Source organism: Dasypus novemcinctus, chromosome 1, assembly GCF_030445035.2.
Source record: "Dasypus novemcinctus isolate mDasNov1 chromosome 1, mDasNov1.1.hap2, whole genome shotgun sequence".
Classification (NCBI taxonomy): Eukaryota; Metazoa; Chordata; class Mammalia; order Cingulata; family Dasypodidae; genus Dasypus; species Dasypus novemcinctus.
Window position 1 is genome coordinate 109,543,199 of NC_080673.1, and position 26,623 is coordinate 109,569,821.

The 26,623-nt window shown below is 36.1% G+C and overlaps 1 protein-coding gene across 2 annotated transcripts in view; it reads right to left on the minus strand.

The window, feature by feature from the left end:
* Nucleotides 1-26,623, minus strand: part of GRID2 (glutamate ionotropic receptor delta type subunit 2) — a 1,588,204-nt gene that overhangs the window by 164,131 nt on the left and 1,397,450 nt on the right. For both annotated transcript variants that reach the window (XM_058295409.2, XM_004470379.5), the window contains exon 14: nucleotides 11,093-11,259. In XM_058295409.2, coding sequence (XP_058151392.1) covers nucleotides 11,093-11,259 — 167 coding nt within the window. The remainder of the gene's footprint in view (nucleotides 1-11,092; nucleotides 11,260-26,623) is intronic.

Sequence of the window (26,623 nt, forward strand, 5' to 3'; positions counted from 1 at the left end):
TGTGAATAGTCTAATTGTTAATGATAGTTTTTTGAGCTGCTCAAAGAACTATGAAGTTCTTTGCTTAGATAAGAGGCAAGTATGGATTCCACTATCTAAAAAGTGATAATGAATGAAAGCTTCCATGGAAGAAGAAATAAAAGTTTTGGCTAAATACAGTCTTTAGCTGCTTGTAGCAAAAGATGGGAAGGAGGGAAAATGACTGCAGTATCCTCCCCAACTTTCAATTTTCAATATTTTTATTATTTCTGATCAATTGATGCTAAACAGCTTCTATTTCAGATGAATCTGTCACCTCATAGCAATGGAGGACTCTCGGTATCAGGATGATGTTTAAGTTTCTGAAAGATACCTACACTTAATTTAAACTAAAATGCTCATTAGAATTTTAATGTGAGAGAAGTGAGCTATCTGAGCAGAACAAAGACAATTTGGATGCTTGTTATCCATTTCTAATCCTAACATGAGTGTGTAGACTTGTGTAAGAGTCTGGATATTATAGTGATTGACAGCATAGGTTCAAGCCACTTATTAGCTTTATGACCTTCAGCAATTAGAAATACTTTCTGTAGTTCAGTTTCTTTATGTATAAGTGAGGCTTACAATAGTATTTACTCATATATAAATGAATTAATATATCTCGGGCACATGGAATAGTACCTGGCCCATAGTAAGTCTGCAATGAATGTTAACTCTTATTTTACATTGTCATATTTCTGCCTGTAATTTAGGAATAATACATACCATAATATTCTATCCATCTTCTTGCTACTTTTGTTATATTTCTATAAAGTTATGACAATTTTTAAACAGATGTTTAGCCATGTGTATGATCTTGTTTAACAAATTTACTAAATACTCTTGTTCTGTTGTGCAAGATCTTCATGGTAAATGTGCTTGTGAAAACATTTATTTTAATAATAAATTTCAGGGCTAAAAAGTTGTTTTTTTTTAAACAAAGGAAATTGTTCAAACACTTTAGGGGATGGAACACTGGGCTAAGAACCTAAACTCACATGGCCCAAGGACAAACTCAGACCAATGGCTAGATTCTCGCAGGTCACCCAAATTCCTTTCTTGGTTCCACATTGCAAAATCAGTGAGTTCATCTAAACAAATGCCAAAATCTTATCCAAGTCTCATAGTCTATGGCTGCTTCCTCTTTCAACATAATTAACATGGGAGTCCTTGCACTTGTTCCCATGATGTTACTAGGTTTATGATATTTTAAGTGTCTATGAGAAAGTAATATCGAATTTTCCCTTTTAGAGTAGTTATTTGTTTAAAATAGTGAACAAATGTCTTGGGGGATAATTCTGGTGAATAAAATAGTTGATCTGAATAAAAAATGTGATGTAACTATAATCTAATAAATTATTATCTAGAAAAGCTTAAAATTGATTCTGGTGGTGTATATGTGTTTTATGAGAATGCACACATGTACTTTCAAGTGCCATACACATTTGTAGTTGTAAATTCTGAAATGTATTGCTAAAAATTCAGCCTTTAGTGACACTGAGTTTATATCACTGTAATACTATGATTTTTGTATAACTTCATTTTGAATGAAGCAATACCTAATGAGATCTTGTACAACACAAATCTGGTAAGAAAAAAGCTGATCATATTTGTTCTTGCAATGCCGCTTGGTCAAGTGTTATGGGCTTATTAGCCAGCTGAAATAATGCTTTGCACCTTGTACTGGTCATTTATCTTCCCTATGCCTCAGTACTTTTCTCAGAAAAAGTTTAATAAAGATGCTTGTTTAAGAGAGTTACCATTATACCTTGGATGCAGTGTTCCACAAATGCTGTGTGATATGAGTACAAGGAAAATAGAATCTTGTGACCTTTCAAATCTGATTCACAGTGTTATACTATCTAATGGCTAGGACTCTGTTCAGCAGTCAGAATTAAGAATACTTTTCGAGTCAAGACTTGAAATTTTTTCAAAATTTGGTTATTTGCATTTCAAGATTAATAAAACCAGGCCAAAATTATATAGTGCTCATAGAATAAACATTTTTGAAATATTCATATACTATAAAAATCACCAACTGTGTTTATTCTCCCATCTATTTAAACTAAACACTAAAACAAATGTTAATTATACAGGATCTCCACTTGTAGCAGCAGTCAGGATGACTGGTAAACCCATGGGATATTAGTCATAACAACAGTTAAACTAAACAAGCATTCAGGAAGCAAAGAAAAAAATAACAAATAAGGACACTCAAGTTTTTCTCTTCTGTGTGAAGTTCTCTAAATTCAAAATTCTACATTTTAAATGAAAAACAAATGTTTTAAAGGGGCTGTGGCAGTTTGAAATTCTTTTAATACTTCCCAAAAGAGAAAGATTATATTTGTGAACTATTCCATCCTGTGGGTGTGAAACCCTTTCAATTGGACTATGTCAGTGAGGCCTGATCTAGGTTGAGTCTCCATCCTCTTGCTAGGTTTGATATAAATGAAGACACACACTGGAAAAGAGAGTTCTGCCATATTTCATCCAGCCATGTGAGAGAAAGGACTGCAGGAAAACAGAAGTCCAGGAGAAGGCAGAGATCAGCAGCCATCTTGATTTGCCACATGCCTGGCAGACAACAGGATCAATGGTAGCTGACTTTGGTGAGAAAGCATTTCTTATTGGGCCTTGAATTGGACATTCCATGGCCTTGGGACTGTAAGCTTTTACCCTAAAATAAATGCCCTTTATGAAAGCCAACTCCTTTTTCTGGTACTTTGCATAAGCAGCCCTTTGGCAAACTAAACAGGGCTATTGATCGGAAATAAGGTAGAACATTCCTTTTCAATGGTGTCCAAAGTCTAATCCTTATTTAATAGATGTATATTATAAGAGTGAAGAAATTAATTTAATTTCATACTTTATAGGTTAAAATGTAAATTAATTTTAAAATAAAAATATTAAGTATAATTATATAATAAAATCATTATTTCACTCTATTTCTATATCCCTTTGAAAGCTAACTTTCAGTGTCCTTTTTCAGCTTTTATTTTTAGACTCCTCATTTTCTTTTCTCACTTTATATAAACATGCCCATTTTAACTACATTATATATATTTTTAACTTGGGACATAAAACATATATGTGATGAAACCATTTTGTTTTAATGTTATTTCAGCAACAACCAATCATCAGGGAATGCATGCACCATCTGTTTTCAATGATGCTTTGAAGCTAAATATTTTATTTATTTCAGAAAAGTTGCATTTGATATGTCATTAACATACTATTCTACCCAAACCTTGAGATCCCTTTTGTCATATTGTTCAAGAGTAGCTATTATCTACAATAACTCTATTTCCAAGAGTTTGTGTCTTTCAGTGCTATATCAGAAGCAGAACTACTAACATACAATTCAACTTTGAAACATTTAAGTTTACAAATTGAAGGCATTTAAAAAATGCTATAAATTTCTATTATTTTTTTGTGTATACAAGAAAATTATATATCTGATAAACAAATTTCTATTAACACTTTATATATTTGTGTATATATACATATATGTGCATACATATATTTTAAAAGTAATATCTAAGGGGCAGTACCAATAATGACATGAGAGTGTGATATGAGCTACGATTGAACAAAAAAAAATCTGTGGACTGGACGTTTCTTTGAAATAAAGTTCTACAAGATAGTGAATTATGATTTTTAAAATATATATAGTCCATGTTTTGTAGAAATCACCCTCCAGTTGGTTTTACCTGGAGATAAAATAGAGCCAATGCTAAGTTAGTAACAGGTGACCGAGAAAGAAAAATAAGAAAGCAGGAAGGAGGAGGAGAAATGGGGGACTTGTTTCTGGACACTCGAATCTGAACAGCCTTTCTGTTTTGAGTTCCTGGCTTATAAGCAATCTTCTACTGTCCAGCAAGTCCTGCCTATCCCTTCTTCAAACTGTAGCTTTTTATTACCTAATCTTTCCCCCTTTCTCATTGAAAACATTCTCATTGCTTCCCAGTGGGGATACAAAAACAGTCTCGTAAATGGCCTTCCTTAATTAAGCTCTCACCTCCTTTAACTCAACAGCTCAGAATACTTCTCAAATGCTGCTCTGCCTAGTTAGTCCTCTCCTCAGAGCTCTGCAAAGCTAGTGTGGTATCCTAAGGAAAGGAGCTCTGACCCAGGTTTGAATCCTAGCTCCACTTGTCATTAGCTGTGTGACCTTGGCAAGATACTTAGTTTTGAGTCTCAGTTTCCTCAAATTAATATATAACTAATGAACACCCTTTTTCCAGAGTTGGCAGCATTACATGAAATATGTCAAATGCTAGTATAGTAGGAACTTAAGAAGTGGCAGCTATCAATACTCCAGAGTAACACATTCTATTTTAGCTTCTCTAGCAATATCCTCCTACCAATACCTCCAGCCAAAGTATTCCTTCTTATCATCTTTTGAACACACTATAACGTTTTCATGTCTATAATTTCCTCATGTTTTATTGGTGTCCTTACTTCATTGTCCCCACATCTAAATTCTGTTTATCTTTGTACTCCTAGCTTAAGTCTAATAAAATCTTTTCTATTCTATCCCTCACTGATTTCCTGTTCTCTAAAGTTTATTCTCTATACAGTACAGTTTAATGTAAATTTCACATTATTTAATGCTTAGGTATGTGTTTTGACAATGTCACTCTTACTCTCAGAGCGGAGGGATTGTTTATAATTTTTTACCACTAAAGGGAAACTGTTTGGTTATAAGCACTGTTGTGAAGGATCCTTCCAGCTAAATGAATGGGCAGTTTAAGCCAGTTGTTAATAGATCCTGAAGTCACCAATAGGGCAACGGAGGTTGCTTTTTTCCTTCATGAAAAGGGAACAAAATGTTTGGAAATTACCTCATTCTAGTTGGAGATTGAAAGGATTAGGGTTCTATGCTTTTAAGTTAAAGGGAAGGTTTCTATATTCCTTGTAGGAATGAAAGCATAAAAGTTCTTACAGCAGGGAGTTAGAAAGAAATGCATACAAGTACTTGGCCTATATTCTTTTTCTTTCTGAGTTTTATTAATCATTGTATAAAAATTTGGAAAAATCAAGACAGAAAAAAATATAACAGAAACTGAAGACTTAAAAAAATTAGGAAAACCAAAAACATAGATATTTGAGTATAAATAAATAGGATGATCTTTGACTAAAAAGTTAGGTAGGCTTTTTATTCATCCATCAACTATTTATTTAATGCTCAGTCTCTGCTAGGCATGAAGGATGTACAGTCATATGCTTGAACTCAAGGAGCTTACTAACATCAGGCAGGACCCAAATGGTAAAGGGAAGGAGATATTGAGAGAGGGAGGTGAAAATACCTAATGTTTTTTCCTGAATCCCAGAAAAACTACAGAGTAAAGCACTAGACATTCTAATAGTTAACAGTGAAAGGGAAAAAAGACTGTATCTAAGGAGTTTTAAAACTGATAAAACAAAATAAAAGCAGCCATCCATTCATGGGAAAATAAGGAAAGTATATCATAAATCAAGAATTATGATTAATTCTATTTCGAACCCCTGAGGTAGAAATATGGAAAGAGAAGGAGACATGGAGAGAGATAGAGATAGAAAGTGTGTGGGTGTATGTGTATGTGAGAGAGAATTTTCTAGGTGTTTATATGAAACACAGCTGGATTAAGGTGTGTACAACTGGTGTGAGAAGTTTAGCAAAGTTTCTCTTGAATATATCATATCAGTAGATTCTCTTGAGATGTAAAAAAAATCAAACCATTATTATAAAAGACCCATTTCCTGGCCATTACCCAACTCTGGTCTGGATTCTGCCAAGCAAGACTGACTCTTGGCTTAGAACAATGGTTTTTTTGAGGCTATATGAGACAACCATAAAGGAGACATAAAGCCTTTACAAGATGGAGACATGTACTCCACTCTCATGTTTCATATGTCCTCCATCTTTTCCTAAGGACTCAAGTTGAACGCTTTCCATAACTAGGGGAACAAGGGAAAAAGGAGAGTATTCAAAAAGACAACAGCTGCTAAAATGTCTAGCAGGAAATGGGTGCTGTTCAAAAGGGACCTAGGATAAAAAGATGACTTCATTCATTTTGAAAAAAGTCACACTGAGGAAACTGGTTGCCTACAAATCGACGCTCTAGGAAAGAGGGAATGGCTAACAAGAACAGAACAGATGTTTCCATCTCTGATTTAAGATGATAGCATAATCTGTTAGCATTTGATTGAGAAGGAATTCATAAAGAAGTGGTGCTACCAAAGAGCACAAGAAAGATTTCAGACCAAATTTTGCATCTTTAATATTTCATTAACCCAACCATTTTCTCCTTAATCTACCTGGGCTAATGGAATAAGTTGTACTTCTAGCGTGACCACAGTTCTATCATAAAAGTTAATATTAAATATTTCACTTAACTAACCACGCAAGTTATATCTTGCAAACAAATTCTCAACAGGACAACATATACTGATTTTGTGCCTACTCTGTTTAGCCCCCTGGTAATTTCTCAGAGGTGCAGGAGTTCTCTTTTTTTGTCTGAAACCACCCAACTGGAAGGAATGTTGCTTGCTGAGGCATGTATATCCTTGAGTCTATGTAATGTGGAACCACCCTATTTGGAAGGTCAAGCAAGTGGAAAGAGATCATTTATTCACTCCTGTCCCAAGGAATACCCATGTGGCTAAGCCATAATGTTCATCTCTGAAAAAAGAACAGCTGCACGAAGGGGACTGGCAACAAGACTTTTTTGCTTAGGTCTACATGAGCCTTCATTAACATTAAATTTGTTCGTATATCCTAAAGAAAGATGCAAAAGCTGAGTCCTAAAACTCAGTCCTCAGCAGCCCAAAGACATTCTTCATGGGACTGCAATTGCTCTGGAGGGTGACAGCCACTTTCCCCCTTTCCTTCTTCTCCTTCTGAGAAGGTAACATGTTATAGTAAGGTGTTCAACAGCAGGTATCTGTTCTTGGTCTGTGTAGATCATAATTCTAATTCTTGTTTACACATTGTTATTTCACCCTCTTTTTTTACTCAACTTGTCCTAGTTACATGTATTTATTTATTTTGCTTAAATTAGCAACTGGACCTATATCTACCATGATCTATTTTCTAATTCATTGATATTTTTTATTATGGTGAAATATGCATAACATTAAATTTACCACTAGTATCTTCACAATGTCGTGGGATCATCGCCACTATCTAGTTCAGAATATATTCCTCACCCCAAAAGGAAACCCCCATATCCACTTAGCAGTCACTCCCAATTTATCCCTTCTATGGAAAAAAAAAAAAGACTTTAGCAAGAATTGCTGTATTTCCCCCATCCCAATCACTGGCAGTCAACAAGAGTGTCTAGCATTCTGTGTTCATGTCAAATGACAGATCATAGCATCCTCACGCAAAGCAAAAAAGCAAAAAAGCAAACAAAAAGAAACTCCCATACCACCCCACAAAACCAGAAAATAATAACTCCAATTACTCACCTGATTAGATACATAAATACATTAACTTCTGCTGCCAAATTATATAATTTAGTGCACAAAAACTCTTCTATCCAGTTTCATGGCTATATACATTATAGCACAGACTGGTCCTTAAAAATAATTTAAGTTTATCTACTCTTATACAATTGAACAAGTGAGTGAATAACTATATTCCATGACTCCCGTGCTGAACATGATGCATACCAAGGTGCAGGCCCACCTATTCAGTGTATATATTTGCAGCATAATAGTTGTGCCTTAATATGCAAGTGTATAATAATCAAATGGGCAAAATCTTGTAAGATTGTTCTGAAGTACCAATAAAATATGTAAGCATATAAGATATCCACTAATAGGTAAAAAGGTAGTTGCTGTATTAACATAAATTTTTTTTAGTTATTACTATTTATTAAATATTAAAATACCTTGAGATCTTATAAATTGTGGCGAGGCATATAAATCACTGAAAAGTCATTAATTAATACTGCATTGAAAGCCACCAAGAATACTGTCATTTTCATTGAAAATAATCATGATAGCCATCAGTGATCTAGTTTAATCAACAGCACAGGATGAATTGATGAATCAAAGTTAAATACAATGATTTTCAGAGAGAACTAAAACCACTAAATTTGGTGGTGCTTATAATTTTGAAATGCAATTAATGAAAATGTGAAAATCTGCTTTCCCTACTGGCTATAGCAAAATAGAACAAATGCAAATACTTTCTAGTTCAGACTGAGAGTTGATAGCAGATTAAATGTGGCACATGTGTATCAATAGATGAGTTGGCACATGACAATTGCTTGATCACCTTCGTTTTCTGGCTCTCTTTTCTTCCAGATGTCAGGGAACCAGGTTGCAGGTTATAGAAAGGGATAATGTAAATTGTGCACATCCACAATGCATATGAAACAAAGGAAAAATAATGCTTGCTACTTAATTTTATGCTTCCCCTAGTTTACTGGAGTACATTTTCTCAGAATTCAAATTGCTGGTGGGTAAAGCACCACTGTGATAATAAGAAATGGAACACTTGATGCAATTTATAAAGATTTATTTAATTGCTTTTATGTTCACATATTATTTGGCTTTATCTGGAAATAAAGAACACCTTTAATGCGAAAAAGACTAAGGAATAAGTAATCCTTTTCTCTACTATCTGGTTCATGTTAAGCTCCATTATCCTTTTCTGCTGGTCTCCACCATAAAACCCTGACATTTCCTTAAACTCTACCATGCTTTTCAATCCTTGCATCTAAATGAATAAAAACACTGGTGTGCATCCTCCTTTACAAAAGTCTCTTCTATTTTTTCCTTCATCATCATTCTAACTTGCACAGTTCTTGAACAGGCCTTCATTTTCTCATGTCTCCAAGTTTTCTTTAGTCATTGCCAGTTCACATCCATCCTTCATACCAAAATAAGATTAACCTTCCCTTAAATGTCACCTTCATCATTTTATTCCTAGACTCTAGAATGGAAAATAGCTTCTTGTAGCTGCTTTTGGCCTATAATAAGAATTCTAAACTTCAAATATCCTTTCAAATTATGTCAGTGCCCCTATTGTTCCACAAAATATCATGCTTTCTTCTATTTCTACTCTATCAGGGCCATTGTTTTCCAAGAATTATATATTTTTTTCCTCTCAGTTTAACTGTAATCTACTAATCCCTCAAGATCAAGTTCAAGGCTTATCTCCTCTGGAGAGCTTATTCTGATAATTCTAGTACACACTCATGTCCCCTTTGTTTAGCTCTTTATTCTATATGCTGCTCAGTTCTTTCCAAATTTCAGCTACACATTTTAACACAATATAAATAAGGAATATTGTTATTATATATATAAAGGTCAACACAAATTTATAGAAATGTTTATATTGTCCATTGCTTCATATGTTTTGGTCTAATCTCTCCCAACTAGATAGAAAGTGCTTTGCAGGCAGATTTCCTATATGATAATTGGTTTCCCTGTTTGTTTCTCTCTAGCATCTGCACATTGTGGACCTTATTATAGGTCTCGTAGGTATTCAATAAAAGCATTTTGGTTGAATAATCATTATAAATACCTTAATATTTTGTAAATCTTATTATGCATATTTCACTCTTACTTAGAATTTTTTTTTTTAGAGCCAGAGGAGACCACTGAGAAATTGTAATATTGTTTACAATTATTTACTCCCTTCTTCTGTTTATGTAGAATACACTTACCCACCCCATTGATTTTGGGTTGACCATGTGACTTTCATTGGTTAGTGATCTGGGAGAAGATGTGACATAGGCCATATCCAAACAGAAGTTCAAGAGACACTGCCTATTTCTACCAGCTTCTTTTGTGATGGTTATCTGCAAATAACATGGCATGTCCAAAAAGGGTTGCTTCTTCAGCCTGTGCCCTGGAATGATTAGATGCATAGAGCAGACCTACAGTTGGCACGTGACTTGCAGAAAAACAAAACTAATGCAGCCTTAATGTTTCATGAGTGAGGAATATATTTTTTTAAGTCTCAGATACTTTGGAGGTATTTGCTATATGGAAAACTTTACTAATACAGAAACCTAGAGTTCATCGAATGTCATCATTTTGCAAATAATGAAAGAGACCTAGGTTTTTTGTAGTTAGCTAATGGAAGAGTTATGGCATAAATTCTGGGCTACTGGCTTAGATTTTTTTTTTTTTTTTTTTGGAAACACAAAATGCCAGTTTCTTTGGTATTCTAAAATTTCAAGAAGTACGACTTGAATACTTTGAAATTTGGGGCTTTTTTGCTATCTGAAACACCCCTTTGGTCTAGTACTACCTTTTATAGAATTGACAAAAGAATATGTAGAAAATAAATAAATTACTAGCAGTGTCAAATGGAATGCACTTCCACCTAGAATATATACATTTCTGTTAGGTCCAAGCTTGTTTGGTAACAGACAGAATGAAATATGCTGATCTTTGTGAAGCCCTTTCAGAGCCTAAATTCTTCATATACATTGTTAATCTAAAATGAAGATTTCAAAAGTGTCTTTTTAAAGACCTCCTTTATAGTAGCAAATTCTGAGTTGGGTATAATTTCTTAATAAGCCATCTCCTTGATTTTCATGACAAAGTCTTATGTCTACTTTGTCGCCAGATGAGAGACAATAGAACTCTTACCCAAGGTACTTTGCAAAATTCAGATGGAAAAACCCCTATCATTAAGTGTTTCAGTATAGCAGATTTTTCACTTTTATGCTTTCACAAGTGAATTACAAGTGAAATAATTTTCCTAACAATATGACATTTAGTTTATAAAAGCAAAGAGTAGATTGCTCATATTCTAACAGAAATTACTACCATAATAAATTCTTTTATATAACAAATTTTAGAGTAAAATCAGTTATATACAACACTAATTATTTTTCATTTATATGGGAAAAATATTTTATGTAACCATAAGACTTCAGTACATACTTTAGTAAATTAATGTCTTATTGAACAACCACTCATGACTAACTTTTTAGTTATTGCTATTGAAAATGAAATGTTTGTCCAGACAAAGAAAACAAAATATAATAAACTATATTGGATAGCCAAGTGAATTTCCTTGGTCTAAATTCCCTCTTTCCTTATTTGGACCACATACAAATCTTACCTCTGTGAAAAAACGTCCCTGTAAGGACTGCCATGTTGCAATGCAATTCCATATCCTCGATCAGCAACGGTATTCCCAATAGTGTAAAAGGAACAGTCTGGATCATTAATAGCTACATATTCCAATACAGCTGCATCCCACACAAAAGCATAATTTCCATATTTTACCTGTAAAAAGATGGAGAACAAAAAAAGAGAAGAAAATAGGATTTAAAATGGAATTTTTAAGTTATAATGGCAGGATAAGAAATATTGCATTTATATATTTTTAGTTAGGCAAAAAATAATTATATATATATAGCTAACTATACACTTCCTTATTCTGCACAAAAACTTGCCCTTTGGTTAATTTATAGCTCTGTTCTCCTGAAAACCTGAATAATGTGGCATGTTAACTATGTTACTAGGCAACATTGCTTATAGTACAAATGATCCCTGAATGGTAAATGTCATTTGGAATAGAAGAAAAATAAATGCATAAAAGGATGCCATGTATTCAAGCTTCTCTGTATGTAGCAATTCTTGTAATTGGGCCTGTCCCTTTTGGGAACCTTGGAAACCGTGCTTTTCAAGTTGGTATAAATATTGGTTCCTTTGGGCTGTAAAGTTTCTACATCAGGCAGGCTTTTGCACTCACCAATGTAGGGGCATCTCCTTGAACCCGATCTATACTCCAAATTCATGCTCCAGGTATAGCTCGCATTGAAGAGAAATGACCAATTCTGCCCCACTGGAGGGTTTTATTTCCTGTCCTGTGCCCTTTGTTTGCCAAGTGTGGCCTACGGCAAACTTTATTTGGACTTAGAAGAAACTCCCATCCCTGGTGGGTTATTGAAATGAGGAAAAAATAATCCCAAAATCTTGTCTATGATTATCTAGGGAACACAATTCTACTCCGGTTGTTTACAATATCATTTAGTGATTATCTAATATTGTCTCAAAAATCACTCTTATCCTAGTCACAACTTTACCAAACATTAAAATAAAATGCAAAATTGTATACATCTTAATGAAGTTTATTTAGACACTTTTTAAAGATGAAAAGCAAATTTAACAAATCCATGAAAATAAACAGAACTAAAATTTACATCTGTAAGTTTCTTTATTTTTAGGATGGGGCTGTAATTTCTTAGTGAATTTGATTAGGGAAAAAAGAAAAAATATAGAAATCCAGATAATCAGAAACTAGAAAGGAAATAAAATATATTCAGAAATATTTAAAAGAATATTATAGAAGTTTCTATAATAATAAATTAAAATAACAATAGTTTTGCTAATTTCCTGGGAAAAGAGAAATTTCCAAAATTTTTCAAGAGGTGGAAAGAAACTCTTCTAGTATAGTGAAAAAGCTAACATAACCTTGATACTAAAGATAAATATCCCAAAATCAGACAAAATGTCAGCAAACAGATTTTAATGGTATATTTGACAAATAATGCATCATTACTAAACAGGGAAAAACAACTCTGGTTCAGTATTAGGAAGGTTACTGGGATAACAGATCTTACAAATGAATCTTTCTAAGAAAGAATTAAAGGACCTTTTGACAAGAACCAGAAAGATATTTGGCAAAAATGAAAACAATTATCTATCTATCTATCTATCTATCTATCTATCTATCTATCTATCCATCCATCCATCCATCCAGGAAACATTTTGCCTTTAATGAGTTATAGAATAACTAACTTAAACAAGCAGTAAACATATTGGAAGCTGAAACTCTAATATCATTACTGCTAAAATAAAGAAAACAAAGCCTATTTTACCCTAAAACTTAGCAAGATTAACTTTATTTAATGACATACTTAGGAAGTTCAGAGAATAAACTCAAATATATTATAAAAAATAGACTTCAATAAATTGATTGGCTATATATATCTATATTCTATTAATAAACAAATCAATAAAAGAAACGGGATAGTTTTAGTAAAATATTCATTTACACTAAATAGAAATACCTAATAATAAATTTAATGATAAATGAGTACGAACAACATGAAGTAAATGTCAACAGTTGAATGAAGAAGACTATCTCATTTCTGGATAAAATATAACATTATTACTAAAAGGGTGGTTGCACAACTATAAAAGAAATGTCAGTGTTCCTCAGATTATTTGATTCTACTATAATTTTGAATAAAATACCCAAAGGACATTTTAGGGCTTATTAAAATCTTTGCAAATTATTTAGGAAAAAAAAATAAGAATAATAAAGAAATTTCAAAAATGAAAAGTGATGATTGGAGACTTAGAATAATAGTAGGATGAAATGTGTTATAAAGCTTAAAAATGAAACAGTGTGGAATTTAAGAATAGAAAAATCAGTGGAATAGAAAAAATTCTAGAAACCAATAAAAGTATATAAACATCTTGCATTATTTTATATGATAAAGGCCATAATTCAAATCAGTGTGGGAAATAAAAAATATTCAATAAATGATACCAAGCAAGTGATTGTATAAAAATGGTCAGTATTGGAGCAATATCTTACACACTACACAAATTCCTGTAATGCATACATTAAATGTAATGGAAAAAGAACCTGAACTTTATAATAAATAAAAGCTAGAGGAAAGATAGGACTGTATTTTTCTGATGATGGAAAAAGATTAGAATATATAAGCGTAAAGGTGAAGGAAGTATATAAAATAAATATTTGATACATGTGACAACTGTCTGCTATAAACATTTATTTAGATCAAAGTCTTGTGCTCCCACACCAAAGTTTTGTATGAAATAAATGACAAAAAACCTACAGATTAGCTTACTGTGCTTACATATTATCTTTTGCTAGTGGGTGTGAAACCCCAACCAATTCCTAAGATGCTCAAACAGAGATAAAATTTCTTTCTCTGAAGAAATCACACAATACAGCTAATACTCCCAGTGAGTCTACTATACTCTAGACTCTATGTTGTGCAGGTAAGTACTTTCCATCATGTGATATTAAGACCACCAGTATCAGAATTACTGAGATTCTTGCATTAAAAATGCAGATTCCATATTCAACCCAAACTCACAGAATTGGGATGTTTGACATTTGGTGTCTAGGAATGTGCATTTTAATTTTCTTGACAGTTGAAGCTTAATCATATCAAGTTTGGCAGGTGATAAGAAAGTGACTTATATAGGCAGGACAATTTTATATACATGAGACTAGATAGATCATAAAAACTGAGGCAGCTTCCTGGAGTGCTGATAGGTATAGGAACTGGGAAGATACTCTGGTAGGTTTCCTCTACATTGGCCATTCACATTGGCAGGGTTATCCTTTAGTCCTTCCTCCCTTTCACTGTTCATTTGCACTAACTACCCACTTTAAGATCTGCTTTCAGCTTCCTGGATCCAAACCTACAAATAACAGAAAGAGAGCAGTGACCTTGAAGGCTTCTCTAACAACCTATTTTGGTGTTTGCTATTCTCTTCTGGTCTCCTGAATCCCCTTGCAGCTTCTTTAAATCCCTCCAGAGACTTTCCCAGTTGGGGACATATTGCTTTGCTGTTAGAAGAGTGCTCTAGCATTGTTGTTACTGTATTGTGGACTGTAGAGTTTTATTTAAATGTATGGCAACATTATCATTGCCATTATGCACGTGTTTCTAGCAATTCTAATGCTACAAAGTATTTTGAATCCATTTTTAAAAACAGAATCATTAAAACAGTATGATTACAGCCTGTAGCATTGCCAATGAAGTGCTGCATAGTAACCCAAACCACTTTAGCTTTTAAAAATATCCCAGGCTTTTTTCATCTACTACAATATACAATCACTGTCCTTCAGATGGTTTTTAACCATCAAATTAAAACTATCTGGAAAACACTCATCAACAAAATCTAAAGTCACTTTTAACAGAATAATAATTGAAAGGTTGGCCTAGGAAATTTTCAATCCATCTGACTAGGTGATGGATGTTATTTAAAAATTTTCATCTAGCCCTTGTTCTAAAGGTCATATATGGATAGTCAGTTGACTTTCAGCTGATTTATTTATCAGTGGATTCCATTCCAGTTAAATGTTTCACAACAGATTAAACAGAGGTCAAAAGTGCATTTGTCAATCCATTCCAAGGTCCAATTGTGAGGATGGGAGAAGAATCCAGTGTGGCACCTGCCTCCAATATTAGTGATCTCTGGCCTCCAAATAGAGATGCTATGATGCTGTGTTGATTGACAGACATTGGTAGTTACTCAAGTTTAGCAACAGCAACTGAACCCTCATAATATTACTGAAATGTGAATAACCTATGATAAATTTCTCACTTCTGAAATAATGTTATATATAAGCTAAGTTTTGTTCCATTTCAACATTATTTCTACTGTAGTCTGTCTTTAAATTCAATTTTACTAACAATTATTATACAGTAATTTCATACTATAAGGGATACAAAGATGAGTAAGATGTAGGCCCCTGCTCTTAAGTTGCTTACAGCCCAATAGTGGGATAAGTCAAGTACTAAATTTCTGTAAAAAAAAGCAGATTTTGTTAAGTGCCATAAGAAAAGCTCAAAGAGTTAATGTGGTTCAAAGGGAAGGGAAACTGATTTTCATTGAGGGAAATCAGGACAGTCTGATAAAATATTCTGGAAACTGAAATAGCTGTATGAGAAAGTCCCACATATTTAAGTTCCTTATCTATTTTACCTCACTGATTAAACATTGATACCCTTTGGAGACCATTTCTTATTCATGCACACTTTTCTAACCTACTTGTTTTCTGCAATTTTCCATCTGTCAGGTGAAGAATTGTAAACATTCAATGTTATTTTCTCAAATATCTGCCTTTCTTGTTAAGTAAAGTGAAGGATGGGAAAATGCATTTCCAAAATCTGCACCCATGCTCCTCACCATGCTATGGATTCTGGCACTTTTCCCTTTCTCTGTGGACTGTTCTTGCCCTGTATGCCCCTGTTCTGACATCTCCATCATAACCCAATGCTGAAAGCACTTGTCTTTCCAATCCATTAGGCAGCATTCACCTGTCATTACTGCTGAAGGACAGAGCACAGTCCAAGTAGACTTACGGTACCCTGGCTTTGGTTTGAATTGGGAGAACCATCTTCTTGCTCATATGAATCTTTAATTTAGCTAATTCCTTAAAATCCCACATCAAACCCTATAGCTACAGAAAGACAACAACGATGATCCTTTTTTATGAAAAAATTCAGTGGGAACAAATGTGGAGGATAACATTTAAACCAAAAAGTAAGATAAGATTTCTCCTCGCTGAAGAAGGAACAGCCTCTCTTCCTCCTCCATGTCTTATAATAATTGCATTTTTTAACTCTTAAAAAATGCCTCTCATACATAATTTTACTTGTTCTTCACAACACTGTGAGGCAACTGGTATTATGATACCTAATTCACAGATGAGGTAATGTGATTTGCTCAAAGTCATACCAATTGTTAGGTATAGATTTGGAATTTGAGTTCAAGGTCAAATCATAGGTTCTATTCACTACACTAAAAACAAATTTCTGGAAGATATTTGCTATGGTAATGCAAAGATTCATGAGGTAAGGTGGTCTTTGCCTTCAAGGCATAGCCTGTCTACTTGGAGAAATAACATTTATATAGATAAATGGGATATAATGCTGTTTGTAAAGCCCAAGAAAAGAATGCAGCTTTCTTAATGCTATGTGATCACAGTTTTAAGATAACAAGAACGGAACTTTTTAAAGAAGATTGCTTGTTTGTCAAAATTACTGAATGAATATCTGGTTTATGTGATTCTGGGCCCTGAGGCTTGTTGATTTTTGTAACCATGGTTGTTCAAGCATTTCTGATCTCAGGATTAAAATCAAAGCAGAGGTTTTAAAAATTAAAATAAAGTCTGTAGAATGGAAATCTATTATTTTTGCTCACAAATGAAAATTAAAAGTCCCAAGAACAATATGGGTGACAAATAAATTCTAACCTTACACAGTAAGCTGCGAACTTCTTTACAATTTTAACTAATAGTCAGTGGTGGATAAAGTGATTGTAAACACAGGCACAAAGAGTTATGATTAATCCAGAATCAATCTATAGTGGTCCTTATAATTCATTGCTCATATAATTCCTTAAGATAGGATGACTTTAATATTTATGACATATGATTCTAGATGGTGGCCTCTTCACTGTGTATAAATTAATAATTTAGCATCATTCATCAACTCTTTTGAACTTTTGCAGGCCAATAAATCATGATATAGTCCATATTTTAGTGCTAAAGCCTGAGTTTAAAAATATATATGCTTTTGTTTACAGCTGCCTTAATTGCTGGTCTACCATACTTTATCTATTATTATGTTGGAATTTGTATTTGTGCTCTGAAGTAGTCATCACAGGGCACAAATTTTCACAAATTAGATATGAATATATTTAAAATAAATCAATATCAACTTAATTTTAAAATATCTAGTTTTAATCTAGAAAAGAAGCAGTATGCCTACCTCTAATGGAACCTCCTGCCTTTCCTTTTGGAGGATTACTGGAATATTAAATATTAAAACAATAATAAAAAATCATTCTGGGAATATGGAAAACTGAGCACAACTTCCTTTCCCTACACTGATCACTGTCTCTGGAGACAAATGGCTACCAGGATCTGGAAGATAGAAGGCTGGGAGGATCTGGGGTTTTAGGAAATGTTTAGGAGAAATAATTGGTAATTGTGTCCCTCAGACTGGGCTGGTACCTGAGAAAGCCATTGACTACTCTGGGGAAAGTCATGAAGACATTAAGTTTGGGGAGTGCTTGGGTTTTCAGAGATCTGTGGCTGGACTCCTTCCCCACCCCCCCCTCCAAGTGCTCTTGTCCTCCTTCCTTAGATATTACTGTTCTCTTGCCTTTAAATTGGCCAGGAAGGAGATGATTAAACAGACAGGAACCTACTAATTCTGGAATCTGGGACAGACCAGAAGACTGGAGAGACCATAGTTTCTGCTGGGGGCCTTAGCAGGGGGCCTTCCCTTCCTACTGCTAGCAGGACCGTCATACCTAGGATTATCCTACAACCATACCTGAGTCCCCATAAACTGACGAAGAGGAAGAACAACCCATATAGTGGACACTACATCAAATGAGAAAGATGGAGCAGAACAAGTAGAACACATTCCAGAAAAATAGCATTGCAAAGTAGGAGATTACAATTTTAATGGAAAAATAAGAGTATTTAACCAGATTCCAATGCAACTACAAATATCTATGTGGCTACAAACCAACCAACCAATCCCAATTCTTCAACCAAAAAATTTGAACAATGAATCAAAGGAGAAAATGATCATAAACATCCTGCAACCTCAGATGAGAGCACCGGTATGACAATTGTCCCAGTGTGCTTGAGACATCCCAGTTCAAGCACTGAAAACCCCATGTCATGGGGAAATCTTCTCAAGATGTAAAAAGTCCAAGTTTTTGGTGACAGGTGCAAAAAGGTGGAAGAAAGTTGTAATACTATGCAGTGGCTCAAAAAATAAGGGCTGAAAACAATGTATTTAGTGTCAATGGATATGGCATAGATGATCTGCCTTCTGAAGTCACTATTGTTGTTTTTACCTCTGTGCTGATATTGGCAACTGTGATTTGCTGTTCACAAAATGGATCATCTATTGTTGCATCACTCTGAGTGCTGAGACTTAAGTGTGCAATTAAAGGGCATTGTAATTGTGCGTGTTAACAGTCCTTTCCCTGTAGATTGACTTGTGTTTGGTATCAAGATATGGCCAAATTTATTTTCAATCGTTGTTAATATTGTGATCATATTTTCTAGGAGGTCACATAATACCAATGCCAGCATGATCCAGACATCATTGAAAAAGTAGGCTGACTATTATCTTCATGAAATGGAAGGACATACATAACTGGAATAGGAGGTAAATAACCAAAAGAGAACATAGTCAACAATTTGCAGAAAAGGATTTGGGATTGAGGATTGTGAAGAAGAGGAAGTGAAAGCACATATAGAGGTGCAGAGAAAGGAGAGGAATGGGAAGTGGAAGAAGATGAGAAGCCCTCAAAGGTGCACCCTATAAAACAACTGAAACGGAAGGCCAACCCCCTGGGGGCCAACATTTCCAATCCCAACCCCTTGAGCAGAATTTACATGTAACCATGAGGGACTATACTACTGCTGAGTTGGGCAATTTGGGGCAAAGGTACAGGCAGGGATCTAGAGAGTCCCTGCCTAACTGGATTTCTAAGATTATGGGACACTAGAGTGGAAGGAGTTGTACTATCTGGGGTGGAAATTAGTAAAGTGGCATCCTTACCACTAATGCTTCTCTACATCAGTGATTATATATTGCCTCTAGCCAAACAATTGGTATGGCTACAATTAGTATGGCTGGTTGATGAATGCAAGGCTGCATAGCCTAATGAAGGAGATATACCCCATGCCACCTCTCATTGGCAATCCATGGACGAGTTACAGGATATTTTACAGGGATTGAGGATGAAACATGCTACTTATGCTGCTAATTTCGTGGGGTCTGACTCGAAGCTTTTGTTGCATGAATGAAAGATACTGTACTACATGCTGCTTACAACCATTATTATGACCATGTGGTGTCAATCCTGAGCCCCTTAGTGGGACAACCTGTGTTGAGAGCTATGAAGGCTACAGGAGACTTAAGAGACTTGGAAAGGCTGTGGAGAAAGGGAGCTGGAGTCTCGGTAGCAGGGTAAGCACCTCAAGGACATGATCATTCTACTTGTTTGCATTGTGCAAGCAAATGTGGGTAGATCTTATTGCCATGGGCACTGAGCTAGAAACAATAGATTGGCAGCCCAATATTGTTTTAAGTGAGACTTCAGAGCAAGTTCCCTAAGGACAAGAGATTTATGAAACTGTCCCCTCAGAATCCTGAAGGAGAAAGGAAAGTAGGGGAAAAGTGCCACCCCAATCCTAGGAGCCTTCCTCTTACCACAGGGGAGAAGTCAGGATCCCAGGGTAAGGATAACTGGAGATCCCAGGGGATTGTAGACCAAATGTAGAGTTGACTATTTATTGGTCCTCTACTATTCAACAAGTATTAGCCTTAGTAGACATGGGAAATGAATGTACTTTAATTTATGGCAATGTAGCATGATTCCATGGGCCAGTGTTGGCTATAGACTGCTGTGAGGGAAAAACAATTTATACTAAGCAACGAAGTTTAGTTTTACAAATGGGACGATTACCTACCCACAGATATACAGTGTATATTTCTCTTATACCTGAATATATTTTAGGAATTGACATTCTCCAGAATGCCACATTAAAGACTACCATAGGAGAATTCCACCTCCTATGCAGAGTAATAAAGGTGGTGCTAAAGGGACAAACTAACTGGTACCTGGTGAAGGTGCCCCCACCTGGAAGAACTGTGGTGACCAAACAGTACAAACTTCCGGGCAGGGGATGCACCAGAAAATTACTGCTATTATTAAGGAATTAGAAAGGGTAGGGATAATAAAAACCACCCATAGTCCCTTCAATAGACCCATATGGCCAGTACTAAGCCTGATGGAACATGGGTGCATGACAGTAGATTATTATGAGTTAAGTAAAGTAACATCACTACTGTAAGCAGTGTTCCCAAACATTGCTGGTTTATTGCAAGAAATTAGTACCCAGTTATGTCATCATGACTTTATTTTAGATCTTGCTAATGCTTTCTTTAGTATCTCCTTAGACAAGTCAAGCCAGCCTGCATTTGCCTTCATGTGGGAAGGCCAACAATGCACTTTTACAGTGCTTCCCCAAGGCCATATGCATAGCCCAACCATCTCTCATGGCCTCATGGCAAAGGATCTGGCTGCGTGGAAGAAACCTGTGGCTATAACCTTCTTTCATTATATTGATGATATTACATAATCAGTAATTCTCTTTCAGAGTTAAAAGAAGCATCAGAGACAATATATCTCATCTTGAAAGCCTGGGATGGACAATCAATTGGACAAGGCGCAAGGCCCTGGCTGCTCTGTCGAATTCTTGGGTGTTGTTTGGTTGGGTAAGACAAAAGCTATACCATCTTCTGTAATTGATAAAGTGCAATGTTTTCCCACATGGCAAACTCCAAAACAATTAATGACCTTTCTGGGGTTGGGGTACTAGCAACCATCCATCCCTCATTTAGGTCAAATATTAAAACCATTGTATATGCTAATCAGCAACAGTGGAACATGGGAATGGGAGGATCCCCAAGAGGCTACCTTAGAAGAAACAAAGAGGGCAGTAGCAGAAACTCAAGGACTAAGGGGGTAGACCCTGACATATCTTGTGAATTGGATGTGGCCAGTACTGATACTGGCTTTGGGTGAGTTTTGTGGCAAAGGCAACGTTCTAAGTGATACCCCTTGGGCATTGATCACAGTTATGGAAAGGAACTGAGTTATGATATAGCCCCTTATAGAAGCAGCTATGTGTAGTATACCACTCCTTGCTGCAAGTAGAAGGTTTAATCCCAAAGTGTCCAGTCATTTGGAGACTGCCATCTCTATTCAAGGGTGGATCATGGATACTGGAAACAAACTCACTCTGGCAGTGCTCAGTTAAGTATCTTAACCCAGTGAAAAGCTTACCTGCTGCAGTTCAGTGTCTTCAACATCAGCCCTTAAAGTATTGAAAATGCATGAGATTCGAGGCCCAGTGACTTATGTGGAAGATTCCTCAGCCCAAATTACAACCCCCAAGGTGACTATTGAAGTTCCCGCTAAAGAAAGCATAAGAATGGTTCCAGAGAATGCATGGTACATGGACAGTTTGGTTACTAGACAGCCCCCATGTGAACTGTGATGGTGCAGGCCAGCACTGACACTATTTGGTGGAAAATGGGCACCCTGCATAGTAGTCAACGGGCTGAATTAAGAGCCATGTGTATGTTTATAGTACACGAGCCTGGGAATGCATTAACAATCTGTACTGATAGTTGGGCAGTCTACGAAGGCCTTACAACCTGGATGGCAATTTGGAAATAAGAACAATGCACTGTTCTGGGTTGTCCTATGTGGGGGAGAGTTCTATGGAAGGACATCTGGAACACCTGACACTGGTGACAGGGAACTGTCTATCATATCTTTGCCCACTCTCACATATCCCTCAGGAATGTTGAGGCAGATGCTCTTGCAAAGGTCTGGAGTCATACCACTGAGACCAGAGAAATGATGGGATGACTTCACAAAAGAAGCAGACATAGTGGTTATCAGATCCTGTGGTGCTTAGCTCAGCAGTTTCAGCTGCTTGTCACTTGCCAGTGACAGCACCCATGACTGTCTAGCATGCTCACTCTGGTTACTGTGGCAATTACCTCACCAATGGCATATATTGGTGGAGCACAGACACCAGTAACATGATGGTAAGTGGATTACATCAGTCCCTCCCACTATCGGAAGAGACAAGGTGTGCTTTCACTGCCACAGATACTGCCATTGGACTCCTGTTGGTCTTCCTAGAAGGAAAGGCCACTATTTGCTGCTTAGAAAAATTAAGTGCCTTATATGGGGTTCCAGCCCAAAGTGACAGTGACTGAGGAACTCCATTTACTGATCACCTCATGCAGTCTTGGGTGATGGACCAAGATATTACTTGGACTTTCCATTTTTTCCTATAACCCCACTGGAGCAGGTCTTGTAGAAGGTTGAATGGCCTTATGTGTGTGTTTAAGTTATTTTTTTATTTTTTAAAGAAGCTTTGGATTACATAAATGTTACATCAAAAATATAGGGGATTCCCATACACCCCACACCCTACCCCTACAACACTTTCCCCCATTAATAACATCTTTCATTAGTGTGGTACATTTGTTAAAATTGATGGACATGTATTAAAGTATTGCTACCAACCATGGACTATAGTTCACATTATAGTTTACACTTTACACCACACAATTTTATAGGGTTTGGCAAAATGTATAATGGTCTGTATCCATCATTGAAATGTCATGCAGGACAATTCCAATGCCCTCATAATATCCATGTTACACCTATTCTTTCTTTTCACTCCCCTCAGAACCTCTGGTGGCCACTGCCTTTAGATCAGTGATACAAATTCTTCCATTGCTGATATAATCATAAGTCTACTTAAGAACATAGTTGCATTTCCCCCTTCTGTTTGTTCATTCCCAAATCTTGAGGATTTGGGAAAGGTGGTGCTCACTCTGTTTTTGATTGTGAGGGGGCTTAGATCCATGGGGCATATAGGTGAAACTGTCTTACTTGCAGTTGTAGATACTCTCTGTTTGTTGGGATGGGCAACACCCTTTTATGCTGGGCTTGTCCAATGAACTGGAGAGTAGGTGTTGTAACTCTTGCTGAGATTGAACAGACTGAAGATTTAAGTCTCTGGGGCATATATTTAATGAGTATAGTGCTAATTTTATGTTCAAATAAAAGGGCCGGAATTGTCATGTGTTGGGAAATTGTAAATGAATCTCATTCTGTTACACTAGGGAGGATATATTCCAAAGTAAGGCCCACTAACAAGGTGCTGAATTTCTGAGATTGTCTGCCTTGTCTATATGTCTCTAGAGCCCTCAGGAGCCCCACTGTTTGAGGCACTGTTTACTGTAGCAGTCAATGAGATCCTGCTGAGACGTGCATAAGCATAACCTCTGGAATGTTCTCCCAACTCACTTTGAAATCTCTTATTTGTACTTAATTTCTCCACATCTTGGTCAAGATCTTTTCCCAAATGCATTGCTATACTTGATGCTTGGTAATAAATCTTTCAGTGCCAGGGAGGCTCTTCCTTGAGAGTGATGTCCCATGCTCAGGGGAAGGTAGCCAAATAAAAGGTGATAAGAGGTCTTTACAACAAATGGACTAACAGGCTGTATCCAGCCATGATCTGTTTAAATTCAGTGCCATGGGCTGTGGTCACTGCTCCAGTTGAAATGCTAACAGCAGGACCAAGGCAGGTGTTGAGAATGCGGGTTGAAGGGTCTGCCACCCTACAACCCAAAAGGGGAAGTAAGAATAATCTCTTGCTGCCTATGCCTCAAGCTATACAAACTCAGGAAAATAATATCCTTTGGCCATGATACTAGCCTATGCAGCCTTGCTGATTGGGAATCTTAAGCCCATGGGGAGTAGGAATTACCCAAAACATTCTTATAAGGTCACAATTTATACTAAAAAATATCAGTAAAAATCTTTTTTAATAATCCAGTGTCTCCTATCTCCACTGGAGCCCATGTGTGTCTAGTGGTCTCTTCTTATGCCTAAACTAGTTTTTTTTTGTTTTTTTGTTTTAATATCACTGTACAAAACTCAGAGAATTTGGAAATATATGGTATTGGAAACATCCTCATAGAACTCCCCTACCTGGTACTTTGTTATCTACTAATGGAAACGTTGCTTGTATACTGTTAGGCCAGCACTATCTGCCATTTATTGTTCCCCATAAATATCTTTCTTTTCACCTGTAGCACCATAGCCAATATCTTTCTCCAGTGGGCTTCAGCAGTAACCTACGCCCACAATCAAACCCAATGTTGGGTTTGTACTCATTTACCATTTACCATTCCTGGGTGCTACTGGCCTTCCTTGGACCATAACTCCCATGAATCAGACAGCATGGAACACTTTGCTGGCATGGCAGAATATAACCCATCAACAAGTTTGGAACAAGACCTTATCATTTAAAACTTAAATCCAGATGCCATCTTTCAATTGGACCCATACTTACAATTTTTCCCTTGTAATGGAACAGGTGACTAAGCCCAGGTCTTTATTAGGATACACTGTGTATGATGGTTTAGGATGGTTAACAGCTGAGACTATCACCCTAGATGGCATTGCCCCTGTCTGAATGGAGCGACAAGAGGGAACTCATGATGTGGGGTGGTTACCCTCTGAGTTGTGTAATTTTACTATCAAACTAGAAAATAATAGTCTTTTCCGATGGAAGACCTCTTAATACTCATTTTTGCTGGGGCCTACCCACCCCCTAAAGGATGGCTATGGACTTGTGAGCAAAATGGGTAGCCCTATTGCCCTATAACTGGACCAGATAATGCACATCAGAACAGCTATATATCCCTGCCACCTTATATGACTCATTACCCATAGCCCTAACTATTGGAAAATGGTCAAAACTAGATATAGAGTAAAGAATACCCCCTGGTGGTTCTACCCATTAGCCATTTTTGTACCAGGTGATCTTGCAATTGTCACTGAAAAACACAGAACTGCTTTAGCCAATAATACTTCTCAGGCTCTTAATGATTCCAAAGTAGCAATTTCCTTACTAAATGAAGAAACTACCTAACTACAAAAGGTAGTTTTATAAAATAGGATGCCTTTAGATATTCTTACTGGGTACAAGTGGGACCTGTGCCATCTTTAATGTTCAGTGTTGTGTACATATTTCTGATCACTCTCATAATATTTTGCAAACTCTAAATCATATACAAGAACATCCTCTTTTTGATTGGTTAATTCCCTTTCTTGGCCCTGGCAACATGGTTTTATAGGTCTACTGGCTTTTGATGGATGACTCCTATCATTCTGTTGTCTTTTATACTATTGCTTTGGAATGTGGATGCAATGCTTTGTCCTATGGTCAATGTAGGCTGCTGCATGGGGGTGGACTGTAGAGACCCAAGGCCTCAGCTCCCCCTAATCCCTCAGTATGTAGCCACCTGTGTGGCTTGGACATAAATTAAATCTTAGCATCCCTATCCACAGGGGAGATGATATATAGGTGGTATTATAAACCATAATCTCCTCAGAGCAGTAAAATTTCATTCCTGTGATAATATCACTAGACCCCATATGCGCAGCCACAGGATCCTAGCAGGAACTCTGTTCTCACTCCCTATGGAAGGTTTTTGTTCTGAAACTCCTTAAATCACTCTTCATTTTCCCATCTCTTTGCGGACCACAATCTTCATTCTCCAGACTGCCACCACTTGAAACTGTCTCCTATTCCTAAGTTCACATAAAGCTTATGTCTGACTCAGTGCCAAATATGTTCTTTGGTTTCATGACCACCCCAACTTGTGCCCTTCAGGAATTGCTTTGGAACATCACTAATAACTCAAGCCACCTTGAGAAGGAGAAGGAAGTTGGAGGACTCACACTTCTTTATCTGAAACCTTATTACAAAACAACAGTAATCAAAACAACAGGGTCTTGGCACAAGGATAGTCATATAGACCAATGGAAGTGAACTGAGAGCTCAGAAATCAACCCTCACATTTATGGTCAACTGATTTGACTCAACTAAGAAAGAACAGTCTCTTCAACAAATGATGCTGGGAAAACTGGATATCCATTTGAAAAAAAAGGACTCTTACCTCATAACTTATACAAAAACAAACTCAATACGGATCAAAGATTTAAGACCTGGAAACATCAAATTTCTAAAAGAAAACATACAGAATCAACTTCAAGACTTTTGTTAGGTTTCTTAGACTTTATACTGAAGCAAAAGCAATAAAAGAAAAAAAGATAAATATGACCTCGTCAAAATTAAAACATTTTCACCTTGAAGGACTTTATCATGAAAGTAAAATGACAACTTACTGCACAATGTTAGGAAATATTTGGAAACCACATATCCAATAAGGGT